This window comes from Panicum virgatum, chromosome 1N (assembly GCF_016808335.1).
Source record: "Panicum virgatum strain AP13 chromosome 1N, P.virgatum_v5, whole genome shotgun sequence".
Classification (NCBI taxonomy): Eukaryota; Viridiplantae; Streptophyta; class Magnoliopsida; order Poales; family Poaceae; genus Panicum; species Panicum virgatum.
In genome coordinates this window covers 2,885,148-2,908,968 of record NC_053145.1, presented here as the reverse complement: position 1 = coordinate 2,908,968, position 23,821 = coordinate 2,885,148, and the positions used below count along the sequence as shown (strand labels likewise).

At 47.7% G+C, this 23,821-nt stretch overlaps 2 protein-coding genes and 1 pseudogene across 2 annotated transcripts; 2 read left to right on the top strand and 1 right to left on the bottom strand.

The window, feature by feature from the left end:
- The first annotated feature begins 1,417 nt into the window (after window positions 1–1,417).
- LOC120654571 lies at window positions 1,418–4,880 on the top strand. Its single transcript, XM_039932140.1, has 7 exons — window positions 1,418–1,648; window positions 1,737–1,815; window positions 2,559–3,581; window positions 3,687–3,749; window positions 3,835–4,055; window positions 4,289–4,392; window positions 4,544–4,880. The coding sequence occupies exons 1-7, from the start codon at window positions 1,586–1,588 to the stop codon at window positions 4,656–4,658; spliced, it is 1,668 nt and encodes a 555-aa protein (XP_039788074.1). The 5' UTR covers window positions 1,418–1,585; the 3' UTR covers window positions 4,659–4,880.
- Window positions 4,881–5,928: 1,048 nt separating this feature from the next.
- Window positions 5,929–10,935, top strand: LOC120654570 (pentatricopeptide repeat-containing protein At2g17140-like). The gene is made up of 4 exons (XM_039932139.1): window positions 5,929–8,429; window positions 8,687–8,816; window positions 10,265–10,354; window positions 10,880–10,935. The coding sequence occupies exons 1-2, from the start codon at window positions 5,959–5,961 to the stop codon at window positions 8,814–8,816; spliced, it is 2,601 nt and encodes an 866-aa protein (XP_039788073.1). The 5' UTR covers window positions 5,929–5,958; the 3' UTR covers window positions 10,265–10,354; window positions 10,880–10,935.
- A 2,560-nt stretch (window positions 10,936–13,495) lies between these two features.
- Window positions 13,496–14,393, bottom strand: LOC120653898 (annotated as a pseudogene).
- Window positions 14,394–23,821: the final 9,428 nt, after the last annotated feature.

Here is a 23,821-nt window from a genome sequence, read left to right as displayed (position 1 = left end):
ATTAAAATATGCCTGCGCCATATTAATGATACGAATAAATATGAGGCACTACAAATAAAATGATATAGGTTCAATCAGCTCACATGATTTATTTAAACCTTCCATTCGGTGCAAGAGAACGTGTATTATTGCTATTATCTTGTTTATTGTGCTTGAAATACACGTTCCTAGGTAAATATTAAAAATGAACCCAACAATCAAAAGTCGCATAAAACAATTATGCACATTTTTTCCATGAGGCAATGGCATCGAATTTCATTACCAAGGCAATGAAATTACAAAGTTTTCTGATCCGAGTACGGGTAACAAACACCAAAAGCTAGGAGAAAGGTGCAACTAAAAGGAGTCACCAAAGAAACGCTCCATACACCCACAAGTAAACACAAGAATATCCTCGCAGCACACATCCGAGACCTTGTTCCCCTCTAAGGTCTAAACCGAGATTATCCTAAACCGAATGACAAAACTGGAAAAAACTGGGCGGATCACTACAACAGAACCACACCTGCATCACCTGGCGACGCGCCTTCATGGAGGAAGTGTAAGGCTGCATCCTTGAGCACCACAACTCCAGTCTCCAGCTGCTCGCAGTTGTCAACCTTATCTAAACCTGTCCAATAGAAGATAAAAGCAAAAGCCGAACAAACTAACTTAGTTGGAGAATTGACTCTTTTTTTTTTATCAAAAACAAAACTGTGTTCCTTGACTTCCATGTGAAAGTATTGGTGATTTGGTAAGAAAGCTTTTGCCCAGAGCCAAAATTGGTAAAAAAGATACCGATTTGTTTCCAAGGAATCCATATGGTGGAGTAAGATTTATCATTGTAAACCTAGGAGCTCATGCATATCCGAAAAATTGTACATTTGCTAAAGTTCCCAGATCTCTAGAACAAGTCATTGCATAGAGTTGATCTGCACCTAGAACTGAATTGACGCTTACCCTATGATTTTCCATCTAGCAAATCACTGGGAGGAGCCAAAGACAGCGATATAGCTGTGCCTTTAAATTAATGGAAAACTCTTTTCCTCGCAAAAAAAAAAGGACAGCCAACAACACGCGCGATTCAAACTCATTCGAAACACGCCACCGGGTGGTTACAGATCTCAGCATTCAAAATTGGAACCTGCGCATCTCTAGTCTATAGTATCTGGTCTCTAGTCTACCCGCAAATTCAAATCCCCACTTCCCGGGACTTCCACCCAATCCACTCTACTCATCCACTAGAGCCAGCCAGCCCGCTCCCGAGTTTAAAAGGCCCACGAGAGCCCAGCCGCAGCCAGCCCCACCACACGCCACCCCCGCGGCGCGTGCGCCCTCCGAAACAACCCCCACCTCCGCTCGAATTCAAAAAAAAAAATTAACCCCCGCAAAGCCTCCATAAATCCCCACGCGATGCCAGCCCCACCACCCCACCTCCTCTCCATTTCAAAACCGCGCGGAGCTTCGCGTCGCGTCGCGTCCTCCCTCTCCCTTCCCCCGCTCCCCCCTCTCCTCCAGTCCTCCTCCTCCTCCGCTCCCAAACCCTAGCCGGCCCCCGCCGCCCAGATCCCGCCCGCGCCCGCCGCGCCTCGCGGCCGGCTCCCCGATGGACCCCGCGGGGCCGGGCGCCGCCGCGGATCCCGCCGGATCGGGCGCGCCGCCGCTCCAGGTCGGTGGGCCCGCGCCTTGTGCTTTGGTTCTTCGTCTGGGGACGGCCGGCGATGCGCTGACGCGGTTTTTGGTGCGTGTTCGTGCAGGAATTCGACGGGAAGGGACCGCCCGGCGGCGGGGCTGCGGAGGGGAGCGCGCCGCAGCCGGTGGTGGCTGGACTGGGAGGTGGGTTCGGTGTTTTCTTGATCTTCTCGCGCTTTCGTTCCGATCCGTGCTCCATCCATGCCTTGAACGGGTGACGAACTGAAAAAAGAACCTCGCGTCTTTCTTGGGATGTCGTTGTCGCGCGTTGGTTAGTAGCACACGAATTCGAGAACGTCACAGTACGGTGCCTCAGGTACATGTGGAGCGGATCTAAGCATGCCAGTACATCCACGTTTTCCACTGGAATTTTCGTCGAGCTGCAACTTCTATTGGGCACAGTTATAAATGAGCAGCATATTCTCACAGCCTTGCAATGGCAGGACAAGCTTATGTACTTATCTTGGGTAGTTAGATGCATAAAATGTGCTTAATATCCATGCTCCAGAGAATTGCTTTCTATCTCTTTTTTTTTACCAGTTGCTTTGCGGTCCATGAACAAGAGGTTTTGTGGGAGTTGTTGGTGCCTCTATTGATACTCTACCCATTTTTAATCCAGCAACCCAATAAATTGAAACCTGGTTGCAACACACTCTTTAGTGGTCCAACTAGTAACTCATATATATTGCAATTCTGTTCAAGCTTTGACTAGTAAGGACTCAGTCTACACTCGCATCATTTCAACACTGTTGTGCACTGTCATAGTTTCTCTGGGAATCAGTTTTGAAAATGGAAAGAATGCTTGTGTCTTTGTCTTACGGATCACTTGTTTTTATTCTGTGGCCCTATATGCTCTTGCTTATTGGTCTTATAATTTCATCTTTTAGATCTGAGGGCAGGAATTACGGAACCTTTGGGTCAAGGCGAAGCATGCTTAAGCAAGAAGGATATTCCTCAATTGACTGCTGAAGGTGCCACACAACATGGAGATACAGTGTCTATATTGCCCCATGCAGGGTCACTTCAGGCAGAAGCTCCTTGTCTGACCTTGGGTTGTGATCCCAATGCAGTGTCAGTGGAGAAGCTGCACGGCGGTGATTCTCTGTCATGTGGTAAGGTGAACATTGGAACAGATCTCCAGCCTAAGCCTGATGCAGAACATGGTGAGAATAGGATGAGCGCTGCACGCCTTGGATTGGATCTTAACACAGTAGATAGTTCTGATGCAGCAGAGCTCAATCCCTTCTTCCCGTACAAGAAGCTGGGTCAGACGAAAGTCAGCGATCCATCGGAATGCGGCAGTACTACTGGTGCTATAGAAGAGAGCGAGTCGCACAGAAAGTGGAGAGAAATGAAACAGAATGGTTTTCTTTCTTCATCTCATGGAAAGGCAGTGGTGCCTAGGCCACGTGGTCGACCCCCCAAAAGGAAAAGGGATGATGAATTCAAGAAGAACACCTCCACACAGCATAGCCAGGCTAACAAATTTGTGAAGGTTGCTGCTCCTAGTGGCCTATTATCTGGGCTAAACCCTGGAATCATTAACCATGTGAGAAATAGCAAGCAAGTTTACTCCATAATAAAGGCTATGGTACACTCTGAGAGGCTTGAGAATGATAATCAACCTGCTTGTACTAGTCGAACAGGTGAAAGAGGGAAAGAAGTCAGTGAGAGAATTCAGGATCAGAAATATGGGGGTGGTTTCATGAATTGCCATTTCATGATGAAAGATAACAATGTGATGTTTCACCAAGCACTGCCTACCTCATCACAGTTCCTTCCACAGGATGATGATAATCTTAAACTGCAGCTCTCATCAGCAGTCACTATGTCGTCAGATAGGACCTGTAGTACATCAGCTGATGATCTTGCATCTAATCATGATTACATGACTTTATTGTCAGTAAAAGGTATGCTTCCTTGGCTATTTAACAAATATTTTCGTCTATGGATTTGCAGTGGGTACTGCTATGGAATATAATGTCTGATAGCTCTTTTCCTCTTTCAATGATCAGCGGCCGGTGTTGCTTCTCAGTGGTTGGAACTACTGCATCAGGACATAAGGGGGCGCCTTGCTGGTATAGTTGTGAAGTCTGAAGTAAATGCTGAAAGTTGTAGTCATGCATGGTTACTTAATGTATTTTTTTTTGTCTTCTCTTGAAGCTTTGAAGCGCAGCAGGAAGAGAGTCAGAAATGCTATTCGCACAGAACTACCTTACCTGATTTCAACAGAATTTCCATCTAATCAAGAGAATGAATCATGTATTGCGAATACTTCTGAGGCTGGGTGTACTGACAAAGCAGTTTCAGAAGCACATGTGACACGATGGAAGTCTCTCTTTGTTCAGATGGACAGAGCACTTCAGGAGGAGGGGAAACACTTGGTGAGTTTACTGATTGGAGTAGTTTTCTATGTAGGAAAGGATTATTTCAAATCACAATTTACCATTCTTCGTGGCTTCATTGTTTTTTGATGTTTAATTCACTGGAGTCATATTAACTGATCTTGATATATAAGCTACATTCATAATGCTAGTATTAGATGCACTCCTTTTGCATACATGTGCATAGGGTATGTATAGACACCTGAGTGCCTGACTGCCTAATACTTCTGCAGGAGAACCGATTGAAGCAAGTTCAAGAAATGCAATTGAATTGTGATAAGGGCCTCAAACACATGACCTGTGATGCTCCACCGCTTGGACCTTTGGCTGAATTATGGTTAGTTCATCATGACATTCAATCAAAACTGATTTACCTTCTGTTTTTATTCATGTTTTGATATACATGAAAACTCAGTTAAATCACTGAATCATTTCACTTCATGCTTAAGTGTCTAATCTAACTGAAATACATTAATCTGTCTGCTCAGGAAGCAGAAGAACCCGGACATTTCTCAGAGCGAATGGGCTGTGCAAGCTGCTGCTGCGTCAATCTACTCGACGTGTAACATGGTCATGAGAACTGAAAACGTGCCTTGCTTCTGATCTCCCATTTGTAATTTAGTTTCTTTCTTTGCTGATCATTACCTCAAGATTCCGTTCCCTTTCTTACCTTTAGCCTTGTGATCCCTTGTTCATTGTGTTGAGTGCAGCATGATGTAACGTGAGAAAGCTTGTGATGTATGTTGTTCCCAACTTACAATTTCACAGGCCCCGTGAAAATAACAGATTTTTTTTATATAAATGGAGCAGAATCAGCAGATGTTAGCGTTCTTGTTTGGTTAGTAGGTTGACATGGAGATTGCCAACTTGTCAAGTGTTGAAATCCACGGTTGATTTTTTTGATTGCCTGGTTACGCGAGTATTTTACTATTTTTCTCATCGTTTTGGGTGACGAGTCAAGTTTCAAATTTGTTCAATTTAAAACATCTAAATTGCGGCAATGTTTTATAGGGCATGGTATATCGATCCTGATCACTTTTGGATCTTCCCTGCTATTTTATGGCAACCTTCACAAGTGTTAGGCATTTTTAGAGCGAGCTAGAGAGTGGTTATGCTTGTGAGCTTGTGAGGAAACTGGAGGGTGTGTTTAGTTGGTGAAAATTTTTGGGTTTGGCTATTGTAGTTTTTTCGTTTTTATTTGGTAATTAGTGTCTAATCTTAGACTAATTAGGCTAAAAAGATTCATCTCATTATTTACAGCTAAACTGTGCAATTGGTTATTTTTTAAAACTACATTTAATGTTCCATGCATGTGTCCAAAAATTCGATGTGATGGGGAATTTTGAAAATTTTTGGGAACTAAACAGGGCATGAAGATTTGAAAACTTAGCTTAGGCCCTGTTTAGATTTTTACCCGTAAACCCCGTAAACATAAAAAAAAACGTCACATCGAATGTTTTGACACATGCATGGAGTACTAAATGAAGTCTATTTATAAAACTTTTTACATGAATGGGCTGTAAATCGCGAGACGAATCTAATGAGCCTACTTAATCCATGATTCGCAATAGTGATGCTACAGTAACCATCCGCTAATTATGGATTAGTTAGTACCATTAGATTCGTCTTGCGATTTACAACCTATCTGTGCAAAAAGTTTTATAAATAGACTTCATTTAATACTTTAAATTAGTAAGATTCTATTGCAAAAAAATTTTTTTGCGCTCTATCTAAACACGGCCTTAAGCTACAAACTACTTGAGGAAGCACATGACTTGAAGCAAATCACCTAGCAGTGTCAGCGGACCGGGCCGCTGACCGACCGCGCGCCCCACCGGCCAGCCAGCCCGGGCCGGTTTAAACCCATCTCGTCCGCTCCCACCCCGCCGGGCGCCACCCTCCCATGTCCTCCTCCCCCTCCGCCGCCAACCTGCTCGCGCTACTCCGCCGCAACGCTGCCTCCCCGGCCGTCGCGCTCCGCCTCTTCCTCCACCTCTCATCCGCGGCCTCCCCTCCGCCGCCGCGCTCTACCTCATTCCTTGCCCGCCTCCTCGCCGAGCAGCCCGCCGCCGACGCACTCCTCCCGCGCCTCCACCGCCACATCATCTCCTTCCCCGATCCCTCACCCCACCTCCTCGCACTCCTCTCCTGCTCCGACGTCCTCCCGCTGCGCCTCGCCCTCCCTGCCTTCCGCTCCCTCCGCGCGCTCGCGTCCGCGCCGCCGCCGCCCACCCCTGTCTACAACCGCCTCATCCTCTCCGCGCTCCGCGAGTCCCGCCTCGACCTCGTCGAGGCGCTCTACAAGGACCTCCTCCTCGCCGGCGCCGAGCCGGACGTCTTCACTCGCAACCTCCTGCTCCAGGTGCTCTGTGACGCTGGCCGCATGGAGCTTGCCCAGAGGGTGTTCGACGCAATGCCCGCCAGGAACGAGTTCAGTTTTGGGATCCTTGCGCGCGGGTATTGCCGTGCGGGGAGGAGCTTTGATGCCCTTAAGGTACTTGACGGGATGCCGAGCTTCAACCTTGTGGTCTGCAACACAGTGGTCGCAGGGTTCTGCCGGGAGGGCCAGGTGGAGGAGGCTGAGAAGCTGGTGGAGCGGATGCGCGCCCAGGGCCTCGCACCGAATGTTGTCACGTTCAATGCAAGGATCTCTGCGCTCTGCAAAGCTGGTAGGGTGCTGGATGCCTACAGGATTTTCAAGGACATGCAGGAGGAGTGGCAACAGGGGCTGCCGAGGCCTAACCAGGTGACATTTGACGTGATGCTGAGCGGGTTCTGTGACGCTGGGTTTGTTGATGAGGCGAGGATGCTGGTGGATATTATGAGGTGCGGTGGGTTCCTGAGAAGGGTCGAGAGTTACAACCGCTGGTTGGCAGGGTTGGTAAGAAATGGGAGGATTGGCGAGGCACAGGAGTTGCTGAGGGAGATGGCACATGAGGGAATCCAGCCTAATAGCTACACGTACAATATTATTGTCTCTGGATTGTGCAAGGAGGGCAAGGCGTTTGATGTGAGGAGAGTAGAGGATTTCACTAGGAGTGGTGTGATGACCCCTGATGTTGTGACTTACACTAGTTTGCTCCATGCTTATTGCTCAAAGGGGGAAACTGCTGCGGCCAACAGGGTTCTTGATGAGATGGCACAGAAGGGATGTGCGCCAAATTCATTTACGTATAATGTTCTGCTGCAGAGTCTATGGAGGGCCGGTAGGATCACAGAGGCAGAAAGCTTGTTAGAGAGGATGAGTGAGAAAGGCTACAGTTTGGATACAGCAAGCTGCAATATCATTATTGATGGACTATGCAGGAACAGTAGATTAAATGTGGCAATGGACATTGTTGATGGGATGTGGCAAGAAGGAAGCACGGCTCTTGGCCGACTGGGGAGTTCATTCCTTAGTGTAGTTAGTGATTCTTCCAGCAGACAAAGATGTCTTCCTGATCGAATCACTTATTCTATTCTGATTAGTGCATTGTGTAAAGAAGGGCGGTTTGATGAAGCAAAGAAGAAATTACTTGAGATGATGGTGAAAGATATTTCCCCTGATTCAGTTACATACGACACCTTTATTCATGGGTATTGTAAGCATGGAAAAACCTCCTTGGCTATTAAGGTCCTTAGGGACATGGAAAAGAAAGGTTGTATCCCAAGCACAAGGACATACAATTTATTGATTTGGGGATTTGAAGAAAAACACAAATCAGATGAAATCATTAAACTGATGAGTGAAATGAAGGATAAGGGGATTTCTCCTAATGTGATGACCTACAATAGCTTGATTAAGTCCTTTTGTGAACGAGGAATGGTTAGTAAGGCCATGCCTCTTTTGGATGAGATGCTACAGAATGAAATAGTTCCAAATATAACTTCTTTTGACTTGTTGATTAAGGGCTTCTGCAAGATGGCAGATTTCCCTTCAGCTCAGATGGTTTTTGATGCTGCTTTGAGAACATGTGGGCAGAAGGAAAGGCTCTTTTGCTTAATGTGCACTGAAGTCTCAACTTATGGTAGATGGATAGAAGCCAAGAATATCCTAGAAACAGCACTTGAAATGAGGATCTCTATCCAGAGTTTCCCGTATAAACAGATAATTGCTGGGCTCTGTGAAGCTGGGGAGGTGGATCATGCACATAGCCTTCTCAAGATGTTAATAGCTAAAGGATATACATTTGATCCAGCGGCATTCATGCCAGTGATAGATGTACTAAGTAATAAAGGAAAGAAGCAGGATGCTGATATGCTGTCAGAGAAAATGATGGAAATGGCAGAATTTAATGATGATCTTCCAAATCATTCTGGTAAGATTATCCCTGGAAGCTGGAGACATGAGCATGCCAAGAATGGTCAAAGTGATTGGCATGCTCTTTTGCACAGGTATGATCAGTAGCAAATTAGCAATTTTCCTGTTCTGTCTTTTTGAGATTTCTCTTTCTATTTCATTGCATGTTTTTTTTCTTTTGCAATTCTTAGGATAACTTGCTGTTTCAAAATGAATAAAATATATTCACAGCATATGCACTGAGAACCTAAGAAGACAAACTATTCTAGGAAGAGAATTGGTTCTCCTCGTTTAATCTATATATATATCTTGGAATTGTACTGCAGTGACTGACTGTATTGTTGATGTGCAGAGATGACAGTGCCCGCACAATTATGAAAATTACAAAGAGAGTGCGGACAGGATGGGGTCAATGGGGCAATGTATATGAGCACAAACAGCAACAGAATGATGAGTTTTATGTACTAGAGAACACTGGTTAAGTAAGTCTCTCTTTACCCTTCACAACAGACATGCATGGAAAAATCTAGGAACTTACTTGTAACTAGCTAAATTAACATGGGGTTTTGAAGATTCAGTGTGGTTAATCATATGAAGTAGATCTCGGCACAGGTGAGACCAGGGTGTTTAGTGTAGGTTATATCTTTTTACACCCTTCAGTTACAAAAAATCATAATCTTGGACAGTGAACACAGTCCTGGAAACATAATTACATTCCTATGGAAGTACTCTCCCCATCTGTCAATGTAAGAAGTATTTGACAAGGAAAAAGTTTAAAGTTTGATCAACAATTAGTCAAATTATATACATGTTTGGTGTATAAAAGAGCCAAATATACTTTCGAAGACCTTTCCTCTGCCAAAATATGCCTTCCATTGGTGGACAGAGGGAGTACTTTTCTAGTCATGATGTTTATAGTCAAATTTAGTGTTATTTGACTGCACACGACATCAACTGGTAGTCTGGTATTGTTTCTGACTGGGATGGCATACCATCTAGGCAGAGGGGCCTTCTATGGAATCACTTTTTGTTTTGTGAATGCATTCTATAATCATTTGGATATTCACTGATTTAATGATATGCTCAGGTTTAATTGAGTGCTAAATTTTCCCAAATTGGCATGCCATAGATATGATATTTTGTGATCGACTTGGGATGTTTGCTTATATGGTAACAATGTTGACACTAGCTGCATAGAACTAAATAATTATATGTCATGCATTATTTTGCTGTGCAGGTTTGTTATGGGATCTTATCAAACTTTTAAGAACTGCAACATTATATTTTTATTTACTACCCTTTTGTATAGATCTTAAGTTATTCTGTCAAAAAAAGGCCACGAGGAGGATCTTATCCTATGTCTGGTCGGTTATGCAATTAATGGCTTGACCAATTTTAGCACTGTTGGAAGCTCAGTTTATGGGTTATTTTCTGGACTTCATGTTTCAGCAAAACTATACACTTATTGTAGGTATTTACTACTGAGTACTGGCTCAGCACCACTTTAGAAGGGAAAACTATATTTCTAAAGGTCTACTTAACTTTTTAGCATGTTGGCTTATGCATTTGAAAAGATAGTAATTAGATTGTACTATAAGTTTCATATTCAGACATAACACTACGGAGTGTAACTCTTATGATGAATTTTTTTTTCTCTCTTTTTCTTTCTTTTTCTTGCTGAAGCTTTGATGTTTCACTTCTTTCAGTGTTGCGTGGTGTTCCAAGCTTTCAGATTTCCTTTGATTTGGTGGTAGGCTATATGTAAATTAGTTTTTACTGGTTTAGGTCTGATTGCTATTGGTTAGACGTAAAATCTCTGAGTTATCCTGACATGTAAATTGTTGTCATTTCACGATTTATGGTAACTTCCATTTGTACAGCCTAAATTTATTGCATATGAACAGTCCGTTTCCTGCTGCTTGCTGTACAGAGATTTGCTGTTGAATTGAAGGAAAGGATTAATGTTGTATACAGCTGCACACTCTCATCCCCATTGATGTTGTGCCAGATTAGCAACTCAGTGAGTATTACTGACCTAATTTGAGCTACCAGTCATGTTTCTTGTGCGTATATTTCACTTTGCTAGATTTTCATATCTAGTACATGCTCTGTTGATGAGTAAATGCACATTTCACCGTGATGCAAGTACAGCTCACGACATTTTACACCTGAAAGAAGCAGGGTAATCACAGGGATATTTCAAGTGCCACTATTTGGACCCTTTATAACTAGATCTCCCACGTGTCATCTACCCAATCCCCGTCTAAAACTATAGGGTACTTTGTTCCCTGCCATTCTTATTCTTCGAAGCTAGGCATATTTCCTGGCAGTTGTGTACTCCTCAACCTTGATCTTTGAGGTCCGCGCAAATAAACTACTCAACTTCTCCTGATCCTCTAGTGTTATCGCAATGAATGCTGTCCTACCGCTTATTGCCGATCTCAGATTCCAGGATCATCTACAGACCACAAACCGCCTTCTTTTCTGCCTCTCATGCAACTTTTTCTACAATTAGATATGCTTACACGTGCTTATTTGGCCGTAGGAAGGGCCTCAAGAAGGCAAGGGACGACAGGGGAGAACGAGCTCGGCAGATTCGGACATGGACATCGCCGGGCTCCCTTCTGATATCCTCGTGGAGGTGACTGCGAGCGTCGCGACGAGGTCCGCGACGCCCCTCAACGACATTGTCAACCTCCGGCGATCGTAAGTCCATATTGCTTCTGGATTCTCGTTTCATCTGCCTGCTTGCTGCCTGCCTACCTTGACATGATTTGGTGGACCTGCTTGCGTAGGTGCAAGGTGTTCCGCGATGCGACGGCGGCAAGGAAGGTCGGGCAGTGCATGGCCGTGCACAGGGAGTGGAGGCTGCACTGGTGGGACAAGGCGAGGTTTCTGTCCGTGCTCCGGCGGTGCGCTGCAAGTGGCAACCCCGAGGCATCCTACATCCTTGGATTGGTAACGTCTGGAACACAGATTCAAGCTAAATCGCATCGGCGTCTACTGAATTTTAGTTCGTCAGTCACAATTCCTCCGTCTCTTCTTGCAGGAGGAGCTCTGCAACCGGAGGAGAAAAGCAAGGGGGCTCCGGCGCCTCCTCCACGCCATGGAGCACGGACACACCGCCGCAGCCTACATGATCGGGATGATCACGTTGCACGACTCGCTGCACGACTCGCTGCGCTCGCCGGGCGGCGCCGAGCAGGCGCTGGAACGCTTGGACTGCTTCTCCTCCGGGCATGCATCCGCTGGCCCCAGCAGGACAAGGCGCAGGATGGCCTCCGTCCGCAGAGAGGCCGTGTCTGTCATGCGAAGGCTGACGATGCGTCGGTGGAGGATGACCGAGCCTCCAACACCCTGCTCGAATCCGTGGTGCGGCAAGGTGGAGACGAAGACAGCGGAGGCCTGGGACGGAGAAGGCGATGACGAGAGGTGGTTTTGCAGCCGGACTTTGTGCCGTGGCCGAAACAAGGTTGAAGAAGGGAAGAAAAATTCAAAAAGAAAATGTTGATTCTTATTTTGAAAGATGTTGAAGCTAATCCTGTAAGATGTTGAAATAGACCACAAAAAAAGTTGAATGTAGTTCGTTTTTGCAAAATGTTGATGTATATTTTCCAAAATGTTGAATCTACTATATTTAGTTATTTGTTCAACTAATATAAAATGTTGAATTTAGTATGTGAAATTTTTGTATATATTTCTAATTGGATCTAGTGGGCTTTAAACCCAAGTTATTTTACTAGCTTCCACAATCGACATATGTAGGGCCCTCGAGCTGAAGACCCCAATCTAGCTTCCACAAAATTGTTAACCACTTGGCATTGCAGTGTTTGAGACCTGTGCTATATGAGATGGTGATTAAAATGAGGTGAGGAGCAAACCATCCAGCATGGATCGGATCAGGTAATGAGTGGGGGAGACAATGTTGGTGGATGATGATCCTGCAATTTTATAGCCCCATGAATGTTAAATCAATATATTGAAATGTTGAATCAGTGTTCATGGATTGTTGAATCAGTTTTAGGAAAATGTTAAAACATGTGTCAAGTGGGGAACAACCTGGATAAGCGATGATCCTCGAATACCAATTTCACGTAAAATGTTGAATCAATTTATCTAAAATATTGACATAATATTCGCAGATTGTTGAATGAGGTATAAAGAAATGTTTAAATATGTCCGCGGGTAGGAGTTGGTGGGCTGCAATGGTTGAGTTCCATGGGCCGTTGGACTTTGAAGCTATATATCTCTTAATAACCTTTCTCGTGGAAGTCACATATAAGTTGGGGGAAGAAGAGACAAACAACATCAATAAACATCTTCCAGAAAAAGAAACGGCAAATGAGAGAAAAATAAAAAGTTTGCATCGTAAATTTGGGCAATTAATTTTTTTTCAGGACATCTAGTAGCACAATTTTGTCCAATGTAACCGAAGAAAATAGCGTGGGATGTCTAAAATGGAAATCTTGCTATGGCTCCGCATCTCAATGATGATGCGCACTAATTGTGAAAAATTGATATTCTCGGACCATGAGTGAGTGAAAAGCGAATCGTCGGCATACTTTGATCGACACACATGCCTCGAGAGTACTAGAAAAACTAACTAGTTTGCACTCAGCAAGAAATAAACTCTTTTACTGAAGAAGAAGAAGAAGAAAATTACTAGCTTGGCAGAGCTGTTGGCTCCTCGAATGTTCAATGCGGCGAGTGGCCGCTGCTGATCGGTGCATGCACCCCCATCGATCACCTCGTGGGGCAGTCTGCTTGGATGCGAATAATCACCGTGGCGCAGCGGTGGTGTCCGTGACTGCAGTCAGTCAGCCCTCTGCACATTGTACTGGCGCCAACTACTTGGCTGGATGCAATCAAACCTTGCCAGCCTCGCCCCATCTCGCAGCTTCCCTCCTCTCAAGTCCTCGTGCAGTCAATGCCTGCCGCCCGTCACTCGAATGGAGCAATTAGCTAGCTGATCTGATGAGCTCTTTATCTTGTCCCTGTACTCCGTAGTACAAGACTAACGGGTCACTGACAAGTAGTCTAGTAGTAGTAGTAGCTCTCTGACCAGGCAGCTAATCTGGAAAAGGGCCACGGATTTGCCGCAAAGCAGAGCACGCCGCCTGGTAATGGATATAAAATCTCAAGAAATATGGCTTAGAGATAGTAGATGAATCTTAAGGCATCTTGTTCACTGTTAATCTTTAGAACATTTCCTCTTGGCCGATACTCCTCTGACTCCCACCCCCTAACCAAAGTGATAGGAGCCAAAGGATGCCTGCCGGGGAAACTCGTACAGCCACCACCACATGATCTCATACTATGCTCCTAAACACATTCACCATCTACAGAGACAGTACAAAACCACTGCACCTAACGAACTGACTCTAGCAGTGTAGCTACCAGCTGCTAACGCCAATGCATGGCAGGCTATAAATGAGCCAGTAGACAGTAGTACTTGTAAGTTGTAACACCAGCTACCAAACCACCCGTGTTGGCGTGTTGCCGCCTGTGGCCTCGGATTCTTCTTCCTCTACTGCGGCCGCCGCGCCGGCGCGGCGAGCACGAACCGGGAGGCGAAGGAGTAGCCGCCGTCGCTGCCGTCCAGCGCGGTGCCGGCGCGGCGAGCACGAACCGGGAGGCGAAGGAGTAGCCGCCGTCGCTGCCGTCCAGCGCGGTGCCAAAGTCGAAGTTGCAAGAGTAGCTGAGCGGGTCGTACGGGTGGCACCGCGCGGACGACGACGACGCGGAGTGCCTGTGGCCGTGCACACCAGCATCCGGCTCTGCCGCCGCAGCTTCAGCGCCAGCCCGCACCCGCGCCCGCCGCGGCCGACGACGACGGGCCGCCCCTCGTGGCCGAACCGGCGGCGCTGCCGGCCTCCGCCATCCCGATCCTCTTCCTCCCGCGCGGCGCGCGCTGAATGAATCTTGGAAACGTACGGTGGCTCCGATCAAGCGGCGGGTTGGTTGGCTGAGGAATGACTATAGAGCGGTGGTCTTGGTGGAACGGAATGGGGGAGAATGGGGTGGTGGTGTACGGGTGGCGTGACCGGCCGTGTGATTTATAGAGAGCTGAGCCGTGGAGTTGGAGAAACGGGGAGCGCGGGGGGGGGGGGGGGGGGGGGGGGGGGGGTTCGCCGCGATGGTGATGGAGCGCGGTTTCCCGTTTGCGCCATGTGGTCCGGACGTGGTGCGTCGATAAAAATACGGTACGGCGTGCTGGGGGCAGTGTCGTAGACCGTAGAGTAGGTGAGGCGTTTTCGATTCTTTTTGGGTAGGATAAAGTTCAGTTCGGAAAAAATGGCTTCAAGCCTCGAACCACTCTTCGTAGCTATAGTACTCTACTCGACCTTTTATTTTTATTTTTATTTTTTGCCTCCAAAGGGCATGATTAGGGCTGGGAGCAGCTCACTAGCTAGCTCGCCGGCAGGACGAGAGCTCCAGGAATCAAGCAAGCTTGTGAGCTACTCCTGCTGGTGCTAAGGGGGGAAAAAACAAGATTATCGTGTGGACAGCAGGAATAAACCGGCTTTGGCACTGCTCTTGTTTCTTTTTTTGCTTGTGTGTCACCCACCTGTCACTCTCAGCTGGCGGAGGCGGATCGGGCGTCGTGAGACGCGGCGAGCCTCCCGACGAGGAGAGGACAGCCGGCAACGAGGTTTTTTTTGGAGTAGGAGTACCGAGGCCGGGCCCCGGGGAGGGGGAGAGGAACCTCGGCAGCCGCCGTGCACCACCGCCCGCCTCAGAGCAAGCTGGACGCGCCGTTGCGTCCTGTTGGTGGAGGGTGTCTCCGAAACGGATGGACACTACAATAATAATGAATGAACATGCAAAATAAGGAGAATAATAATGAATGAACATGCAAAATAAGGAGGAAAAGTTCTCTCTCTATTCCATTTGTCCCATCAATGGGCATGACAAGGAGTATTTATAGGTGGCGTTACACCTCCTAGATACAATTACGCTTTTGCACTCTTACAACGGTCATATTCTCGGAATATTCCTAAATGTACATGTAATTTTGCTAGGGCAACGTGAGTGCGCTACAAATCAGACGGGCCCGTACTTCCAGACGGTCCTCTTCGTCCATCTCGTCGAAGGTCATGGGACCCACTTGATGACTCCTCGCCCTGACGGTTGCGTCGCCGGGTCTTCGCGTATCTTCGTCAATCTCGTCGAAGATAAGAGAAGATGGATGTCCTCTACGTTTGCTCCTGGCGTTGGCTTCAACGCATACGCCGTCTGGTCTTCACGGACCTTCGGCGTCTGATCGGAAGGTGGTGTCCCCAACAGTAGCCCCTCGGAGCCTCGGCCCGACCTTCGGGAGGGGCGCGGCTTCGACCCCGTGGGCACCATCAGTGCCCCGAAGCGCCACCCTTCAGGCTGGACGACGTGATGGTGTCCGGCGAAGCACAGTCCGTGTTACCCTGCAAAAAATGTTATGCTTTCACCGAAGGAGCAAAGATTTTAGAATTGAGCCGTTAGTTTGTGCTCAAATTATCGAATTAAAAAATGCTTGGCGGGGAATTTTCTCTTTGACTCGTGGCTTTGAAAAGACAAAAATGGCCCCTCGGGTCTCTAATCTTAGACGCGTAGCGCGGGGTACTGTCGTCTTTCCACTTCGCGGCGCCGCGCGTGCTGGGTCTCGCGCTCGCCCTCTCTTTAAATAGCGGCGTCGCGACAGCGCAAAGCTACTTCACGTTGCCTTTGCTTTCCAGACTCCTCGTTTGTCATCTCGCGGAGGTTCTATCGGAGCTCATTTTTGTTCGAACTCTTTTGGTAATACACTTCAAGAGTGGCGACCGCGGAACAATCTGGATCTTCGGAGATGGCTCCGAAGAAGAATAACTCGGGAGGTCCGACGACCACCGTACTCGGTTTGTCGAAGATGACTCCGTCCCTCCTCGATGATTTGGTTCGTCGAGGCTTCGTCTCTGCGGACGATGTCCGCGCTCCTCCGACGGGTGAGACTGTTGCTCATCCCAGCGCCGACGAAGTGATTGTCTTCCGTGACTTGTTCACTGCCGGCCTTCGGATGCCCTTGGACCCCGTGGTGGTGGACATCATTCGTCTGCTCAAGGTGTACTTGCATCAGATGACACCTACCTCGATCGTGCGGCTGAACCTGTACATGTGGCTGGCGAAGACCTGCCGTCTTTCTCCAAGCGCCGAAGGCTTCGCTCGTGCCTTCATGGTGCATTATCAACCGAAGAAAATTTCTGTGCAATCAACCGGAGGTGCGGAGATATCAGCCATTCCCCAATATGTCTGTTACACCATCGCCTTTCACAAGAACCTTCTGAGTCTAGTCCCCGCAAGCAAGAATAGGTGGGCCAACGATTGGTCATCCTACTGGTTCTATCACAAGGTGACATTGGACCCCGTCACGAGGACCCATCCCCTCGTCGTCGACCGCATTGCTACTCTTGGCGATGTGCCGAAAGCCGTCTGTCATGTCCGAGCCGAAGATGAGTCTCTTCTCGCCCTGCTGCGGAAACTATCGAAGACCTTCAGCACGCGCGACATCATCGAAGAGTTCGTCGCATACGGCTGCTTTCCCGTCAGGGTCGGCTGCTGTAACACCCCGGGTGTCTGCACAGTAATTAAATAGGTGTCTGCACAGTAATTGTGTATGTTTGCTATGCATCATGTGCTTGATTTGCTTAAAAAGGATCTTTTTGTAATTATAAAAGGCTGTATGTGTAATTATGATTTTATGCAAGGTCCTTTCTTTAGTTATTTCTGTTTATAGCTTTTGTGGAGGGTGTTTTTGCAAAATTTCAGTGCATTTAATGCATGGCAGCAAAAATTTACTTTTAAGTCTATGTTTGAAGTGAATTTGCTTTGAAAAAGACAAAATTCCTAGAATTCAAAATCCATTCAATGATTTTAATTTTAGCTCTTGAATCTTTGGTCAAATAAATTTTTGCACAACATCAAAGTTGTAGATCTTGAAAAGTTGAACAACTTTCATGTTGGGCACTTTTCCATTTGAGCTTTGGATTAAAAGTTATCGCTGTTTTACAGTTTAGTCCCTGGATTTTTCAGAAATTGCAAAACGACCCTTATCCCCATCTCCCACCTCCCTGCTCTGCTTCTCGTCGCCGTCCACCGACAGCGCCGCCCGCCGGCGCCGTGGAGCGCCTTCCCGGCCATTAATTCGCCACGCGCTGTCACCCACGCGTTGCCCCGGAGCTCCACCCCAATAGCCCCCACCATTAGCCGCGCCTCGTCCTCGCGCAACTCCCAGGCCGCTTCCCCTCGCCCAACCCTCACCGGAGCACCCTCGCCGTCAGTCGCCTCCGCCGCCGAGCCGCCCTGCTCCGTCGAGCCGCCGCTTCCGAGCCCCTCCCCGCACCCCAAGACCACCCTGTGGTGCGCCTTGAACCCGTGGAGCTCCCACACCCCTCCACCCTCGCCGGGAAACAGCCTGTCAACCGCCGCCTCCCCTCTCTGACCCGGCCAAGGGACCTCGGGTTGAAAGGAAAGAAAACCCAGGGGGTTATTTGAATAGGCCTAGACTCAGATGAATAGTGCCTTAGGGGCTGCTTTGTAATGATTTTCAGTGATTTTTGAAATTCAATATCAATTCATAGAAAATTCGTAAAATAGCAAATCTTGATGTTTTGGAATCCTCTTGAAGAGCTCTATGCAGTAGAACCATAATATGTTAGGCTTTAGTTGCAAGTTTTTGCTGTAGAAATTGATTTGTGTTTCTAGTGCATAAATATTAGTTGTTTTCATCTTTTTCTTAACTACTGTATAAAGCCATGACTTGCAGTGAAACTTTTATGGTAGTTTACTCATGTGACACTAGCTTTGCTATAAAAATTTCATGATCAGTTCTATGTTGTAGCTATTTATTTGATTTAATCCTTGTTTAGTAGACTTTAATTATGGTAATTAGTTTCTGTTCTTGTTAAATCCTGAAAATATTCCTGAGTATTAATCTAGAGTATCTTAGCTTGTCCTAGATGTTTGAGCTTCAGTTCATGGCTAGATCAGGAGCTAAAAATATATCTTGCTAATATGTTGTTCTGTATTGTTTATTTTCTCTTATTTATTTCTGTGTAGATAAAATCATGAAAAATTCACTGTAGTTATTTCATTTCTGTATCAATCTCTTGTTAAATTTTGAGCTTCTACTTTGCTCTAGTTTGACCTGTATAATTCAAGCTTGTTCTAGGTGTAGTCTGAATGAATAAATTGTTGTGATTTAATGGTTACATGTCGTGGCATGATTTTTACAGGGTAACCTACTCTGTTCATGTTCTGTTTAGGATAATATTTTCTGATTTTATTGCTGAATGTGCTCTGAGTTGTTTATTTGCAAACCATGATTTATTTGTTATAGGAAATCACCCCCACTTGTTTGTAAAGTTAGCAGACTTCATTTGTGCTGTTGATCATGATGCCTTGTGTAGTTAAATTTGTTATTTAACTACTCTATAAACGATTGCCCATGTGTGTTTTTAATGTTGTTCTTGCATTACATATAGACACGACTGCCTTATCGGACGGGACGTACGAGCTGATCCCGGAGTCTGACGGAGGTGATCTCGAAGCTCAAGCAAACACCTCCGTACTAACTGAAGCCCCGGACCAAAGTTCGGAAGAGCCTAGAGCTGAAATAGTTAGCGACTACCGAGAAGGCAAGCCCCGGACATAACCTATATTTCAAATTATTACCATTTACTGTTATTACTTACTTGTGCATTTACAGTTCTTAGGATTTGAATTGAAACCCTAGGTGCATGATCCTAGGAACCTATGTACTGAACACTAGACTTGAGTTCGACTACTGCTAAGCTTATAGGACCGGTAAAAGTCGAGTGATTGCCTGTCACTCGCGAGCTTTATAGGAATTACTTGTTTACTTCTGTTATCAATATAAGGACGACGGACGGGGTTGTGATCGATATCATGACTTTATGTGAGACCTCGTCTGTGTTGATGAACTTGCTAAGGTCGCGGTGTGTGGTAGCGGTGGTTAAGTTTTTGAAAGTACTAGCCACATGCCGTCAATATGGTACGCGGCAAGCCTAGTAGCCGATTGGACCGGAGAGTGGATATACCTCCCACTCTCTCTTAGGGATATGTTTTATTTTTATGTTGCGCAACACTACGACTTCAAGGGACAAGGGTGGACCGGGCACGGGTGGACCTTGGAGCCCTGTAGTCGGGGAGAGTGGCACTATCCACAAGCCGGAAAGAAAGGTCAACGGTTGTTTGGAAACGACCCGACGGTGTTCCAAACGTGTGTGTTAGGTTTGTCTGGCCAGATTGAATTTCGATTCAGAATCGTCCGCCTCTCACGATGAAATGAGACTGCTTGATCCCTTTGCCACACAGAGTAATAAGAGCAATAATATTATTTATCAATATTGATGTTTGCTTAGTTTTCTACCATGATTGGTTAGTAGTTGCTTACATAGAATGGTTAATCAACTAGAATCTTGAAAGCTAAAACTTGAAAGTAAGGATCTACTCTTTATTGCTTTTCAGCAAAAAGGAAAACTAGAGCCTCACAAACCTTGCATAGTCTAGCTATAGTGGGCTACTTATACCCGTTGACGGTTAAGTCTTGCTGAGTACTAGAATACTCAGCCTTGCTGTTGAACCCCTTTTTCAGGTTTGAGTTCGAAGAGCAGATCGCTAGTTTGATCTATCCATGCTCTTTGCCTCCTGGCTGGTCTGTAGAGTGGGATACGTCTTCGGCCGGCAATGACCCTGGCGAGTGATACCTTGCTTGGGCTAGCTTGGTATCATTTTTTTTGCGACGTGTTGTAGCCGTCGTGTTTTATCTTCCGCTGTATTTAAACTCTGAACTTATGGTTATGGCTTGGATAACTATTTTACTAAGGTTGGTCTTGTAATAATGCTTTAGAACTAGTTTGTAATAACTTTTATGCCTGTGATGCAAAACTTGTGGTTGTAATATCTCTGGACTCGCCTTCGTGCGGGGTATGCTTGTTCGATCCGAGAACCGGTGGTTGTATCGGGACGTTACCCGACAGACCAAGAATTGTTCCGTTTGAAGTGCGTTTGTGCCAGTGTTGCCTTTATGATGATGGCCTGCGCACTTGAGTCGGGAAAATTCAGGTGGTTCTGCCACAGCTGGGACATCTCCAGCTGGATGGCCGAGGACCGCTGGATCGAAGGCATTCCGGTACCTGATTTCGTGACCGTCTTCAGCCTTCGGACCGACCGTGAGTTTTCGTGCTTAAGCTCTTGTTATGGATGTCTATGCTTCGCTCTTTCGCTTACACTTTGTGCCTCTTCGGCGATGCAGGGGTGGACCCTGTTGTTATCGAGAGCCGGGCCGAGGAGATGGTCGGGTCGGTCTCAAGGGACGAGTACAAAACCCTTGTCGGGCATCTTAGCGGGGCTCGACGGAACCGGGTGTTCCACGTCTTGGGCCTCGCCGCTCCTCAGCGAGCGGCCGAGTTGAAGCTTGCTGAGGGCCAAGGCGGCCCGGAGAAGGCGAAGGCTTTGGAAATGGCAAAACAGAAACGGGCGTCTTCGTCCGCGGAGCCGAAGAAGAGAGGCCGGCTCATTGACGCCATCTTGCAATAGTCTCCCCTGCAAAGCAAGGAGGACTCCGAAGACGACGGGAGCGAAGACAGCAACCGCGCGGCTGCCGAGGCGCCACCCTTCTCTGTTCCTAAAGAGGCGCCACCCTTGAGGGCGGTTCCTCTGAACCTGGACCTTGAGTTCAGCACCGCTCCGGAGAGCGATGACGAGGAAGGTGACAAGGAGGTGAACATCGTCATCGACTCCCCCCGTCGCTTGTCTGCGCCACCCCAAGTCTCTGCCTCCGGCAAAGATGCCGAGAAATTGCCTGAGCAGAACACTGCGTCCAGCTCTGGGACAAAAAGGAGTGCTGGCGAAGAGTCAAGCAGCACGTCGGACAGCAGCAGCTTCTTCGTGTGCAATGCTGACCCCGACGCTGTTGCCACGGAGCTCGGAGCGAAGCCCACGGCCGTGCGTCTTGGCGGCAAGATCATCAAGTCCCTTCGTTTTGAGTGCCGGGACCGTGAGCGTGAATTACTAGCGGAGGCGGGTGGCTCGTTTTGCTTCCCTCTAATGGAAAAAGACCTGATGGCAAGTGGACTGACGAACATGCTGGAGAGTGCGCAAGATTTGTCGCTGAAGGCCTTCGTGGCTGCGCGCTGTGCCGCTCGATAGTTGGCGGCCGAAGAGAGCTCAAGGGCTGCCGTCGCGGATCTGGAGGCGAAGGTGGCTACACTGGAGAAAGAAAAAGAAGCACTACAATGGCGCCTCGACAAATCTTCCGAAGAAAAGACGACCCTCACCACGGAGTTGCTGGCGGCAGCTGATTGGGCGGTGAAGGATGCAGCGAAGGCCGCGGAGTTGCTCGAAGACGACGCCGAAAAGCGGCAGACTCTTATGCATAAACGTTTCCATTCCTTCAAGGAGTCGGTGAGAGCGGGGGCGACCAAGCTTCAGAAAGAGCTTCCGGACATCCTGAAGAAGTACGGGCTTGATGCTCCTGATGTATCTTCGGGGGACACCGTTGGGGTGGACGACTTCTTCAAGTGGCTCCGAGCATGTATTGCTATGCTGGACGCTGGGCTCATTTCAATGAGGATATTAGCGCTGTTGTCGCCGTTCGCATGCTAAGTGCTGTGGTGTACAGCTTGTTCCCTTCCAAAGCTGTCAGCGCCAGCACTGTGACGAAATCCCAGCTCCGTTGCCTCAGTGATGAAGGTTTTTCCTGGCACGGAGAAGATGCAGTTCGCTCGGAGGCGCTGCCCGCTCTTGCGAAGAACATTGCCAAAAATTTCATGGACCACTTCTTCAAGGGCGAAAGCCGCGCGATCATGCATCGCGAAGTTGAACGAATGAAGGCCCAGGTAATCTCGTCTTCTTTTTGATGCGCGTTTTCTTCGCCCTGAAATGCATCTTAACATCTGTGGGAATTCGTGTTTTTTAGCTTCAAGACAAAGCCGACGCTGTTGCGGAGTCCATCCTTGCCGAAGCTCCAACTGTTGATGCCGAAGGTGGTGGCGACCACGCCAGCGGAGGCGCTACGTCGCCTTCTGGCGATGATGGCGGCGAGGGAGCGGTCGGCGAGGGAGGAAATGCCGGCGGCGGTCGTGGGGCCACCGACCGAGCCCCGGCGGCCGAAGACCAAGCCACGGGGGGCTCTTCTCACCCTGCAGCTGGCGAGGTGTGTGGGCCGTGGTCTTGTGACAGTCCACTTTTCTGTTGTAATTATGATTTTTTGGAAACTAACACCTTCGGTGCCTGCGCAGGACCCTGTGTTGGCCCCTGCGCAGGTGACCGAAGGCGTGCTACCTCGCCAGATGAAGCGTGGGAATTTCTATGTTGCTGGTGCGTCCTGGGCGAAGTTCCATATTCGTTACCCTTTGGTTCAATTTGAAGAATTTTGGGCAGATAGGGAGCGCGTTTACGATCTTCGAAACGCCGATACGAAGTGTTTTTTTGCCGAATTTCAGCGTGATCCCGAGAAACACGCGAAGATCCTTACTGACCGCGTGCTTCGTCACGAAATAAAATGGATTCTTGATACCGATAGGCCGTATAGTGCTTCCGCCGGTCTCCGTGAGCCGAAGCCGGAGCCGGTGGACGAGGAGCCCCTGTCGCCTCATGAATTTATGTACCGACTCAAAGGCATCTTCGACGAGAGCTCTAGTTAATTTGTGTTGCCCTCGGTTTCAGGGGACGACTTCGAAGCATTTCTTCGACGGACAGCCGAAGAAATAATAGATGTGGCGGTCCGGGGAATCATATCTGAGGTGGACCGCCTAGTCTTTGAGGAAGAGGCCTCGGATGTAACTATGTAATTTATTTCTTCGTGCCTTCGCGCGAAGTGTATCTTCGCGGTGTAATAAATCTGTACTTTGTGCGTAATAAATTATGAAATTTTTTGGCGTTTATCCTTCGACTGTGCACAAATATATTCTGCGAAGCGCCACCCCCCCTTTTGCGCGGGCGAGGTTACAAACGCCTTTTTGTTCGTTCATCTTCACCGGCGTCGTGCGTGTTTCTTGTTTTGCGAAGCACCACCCCCCTTCGCTCGACTGGCGGAGATGATGACTGTGAAACATGTTTTAGCCCCTCCGGCCTCTTGTTTTAATTATGCACGCCTTTGCCTTCGGCTTTGCTCGTGAGGGCTTGCACAGGGTTCTTCGGCTCTTTTGCCGGAGAGGTTCGCGCCTAGCCTTCGGCTTTCGCACGACAGGACTTTCCACCCTTCGCTTTCATGCGATGGGATTTTGTTAGGGGACCTTCGGCTCTTTAACCGGAGAGGTTCGCGCCTAGCCTTCGGCTTTCGTGTGACAGGACTTTCCACCCTTCGCTTTCATGCGACGGAATTTTATTAGGGGACCTCCGGCTCTTTAGCCGGAGAGGTTCGCACCTAGCCTTCGGCTTTCGCGCGACAGGACTTTCCACCCTTCGCTTTCATGCGACGGGATTTTGTTAGGGGACCTTTGGCTCTTTAGCC

Coding starts and splice junctions, on each gene's coding strand:
- LOC120654571 (XM_039932140.1), top strand. CDS start 1,586: ATGGACCCCGCGGGGCCGGGCGCCGCCGCGGATCCCGCCGGATCGGGC. Junction 3,582..3,686: donor GACTTTATTGTCAGTAAAAG/GTATGCTTCCTT, acceptor TTCAATGATCAG/CGGCCGGTGTTGCTTCTCAG. Junction 3,750..3,834: donor CATAAGGGGGCGCCTTGCTG/GTATAGTTGTGA, acceptor CTTCTCTTGAAG/CTTTGAAGCGCAGCAGGAAG.
- LOC120654570 (XM_039932139.1), top strand. CDS start 5,959: ATGTCCTCCTCCCCCTCCGCCGCCAACCTGCTCGCGCTACTCCGCCGC. Junction 8,430..8,686: donor TGGCATGCTCTTTTGCACAG/GTATGATCAGTA, acceptor GTTGATGTGCAG/AGATGACAGTGCCCGCACAA.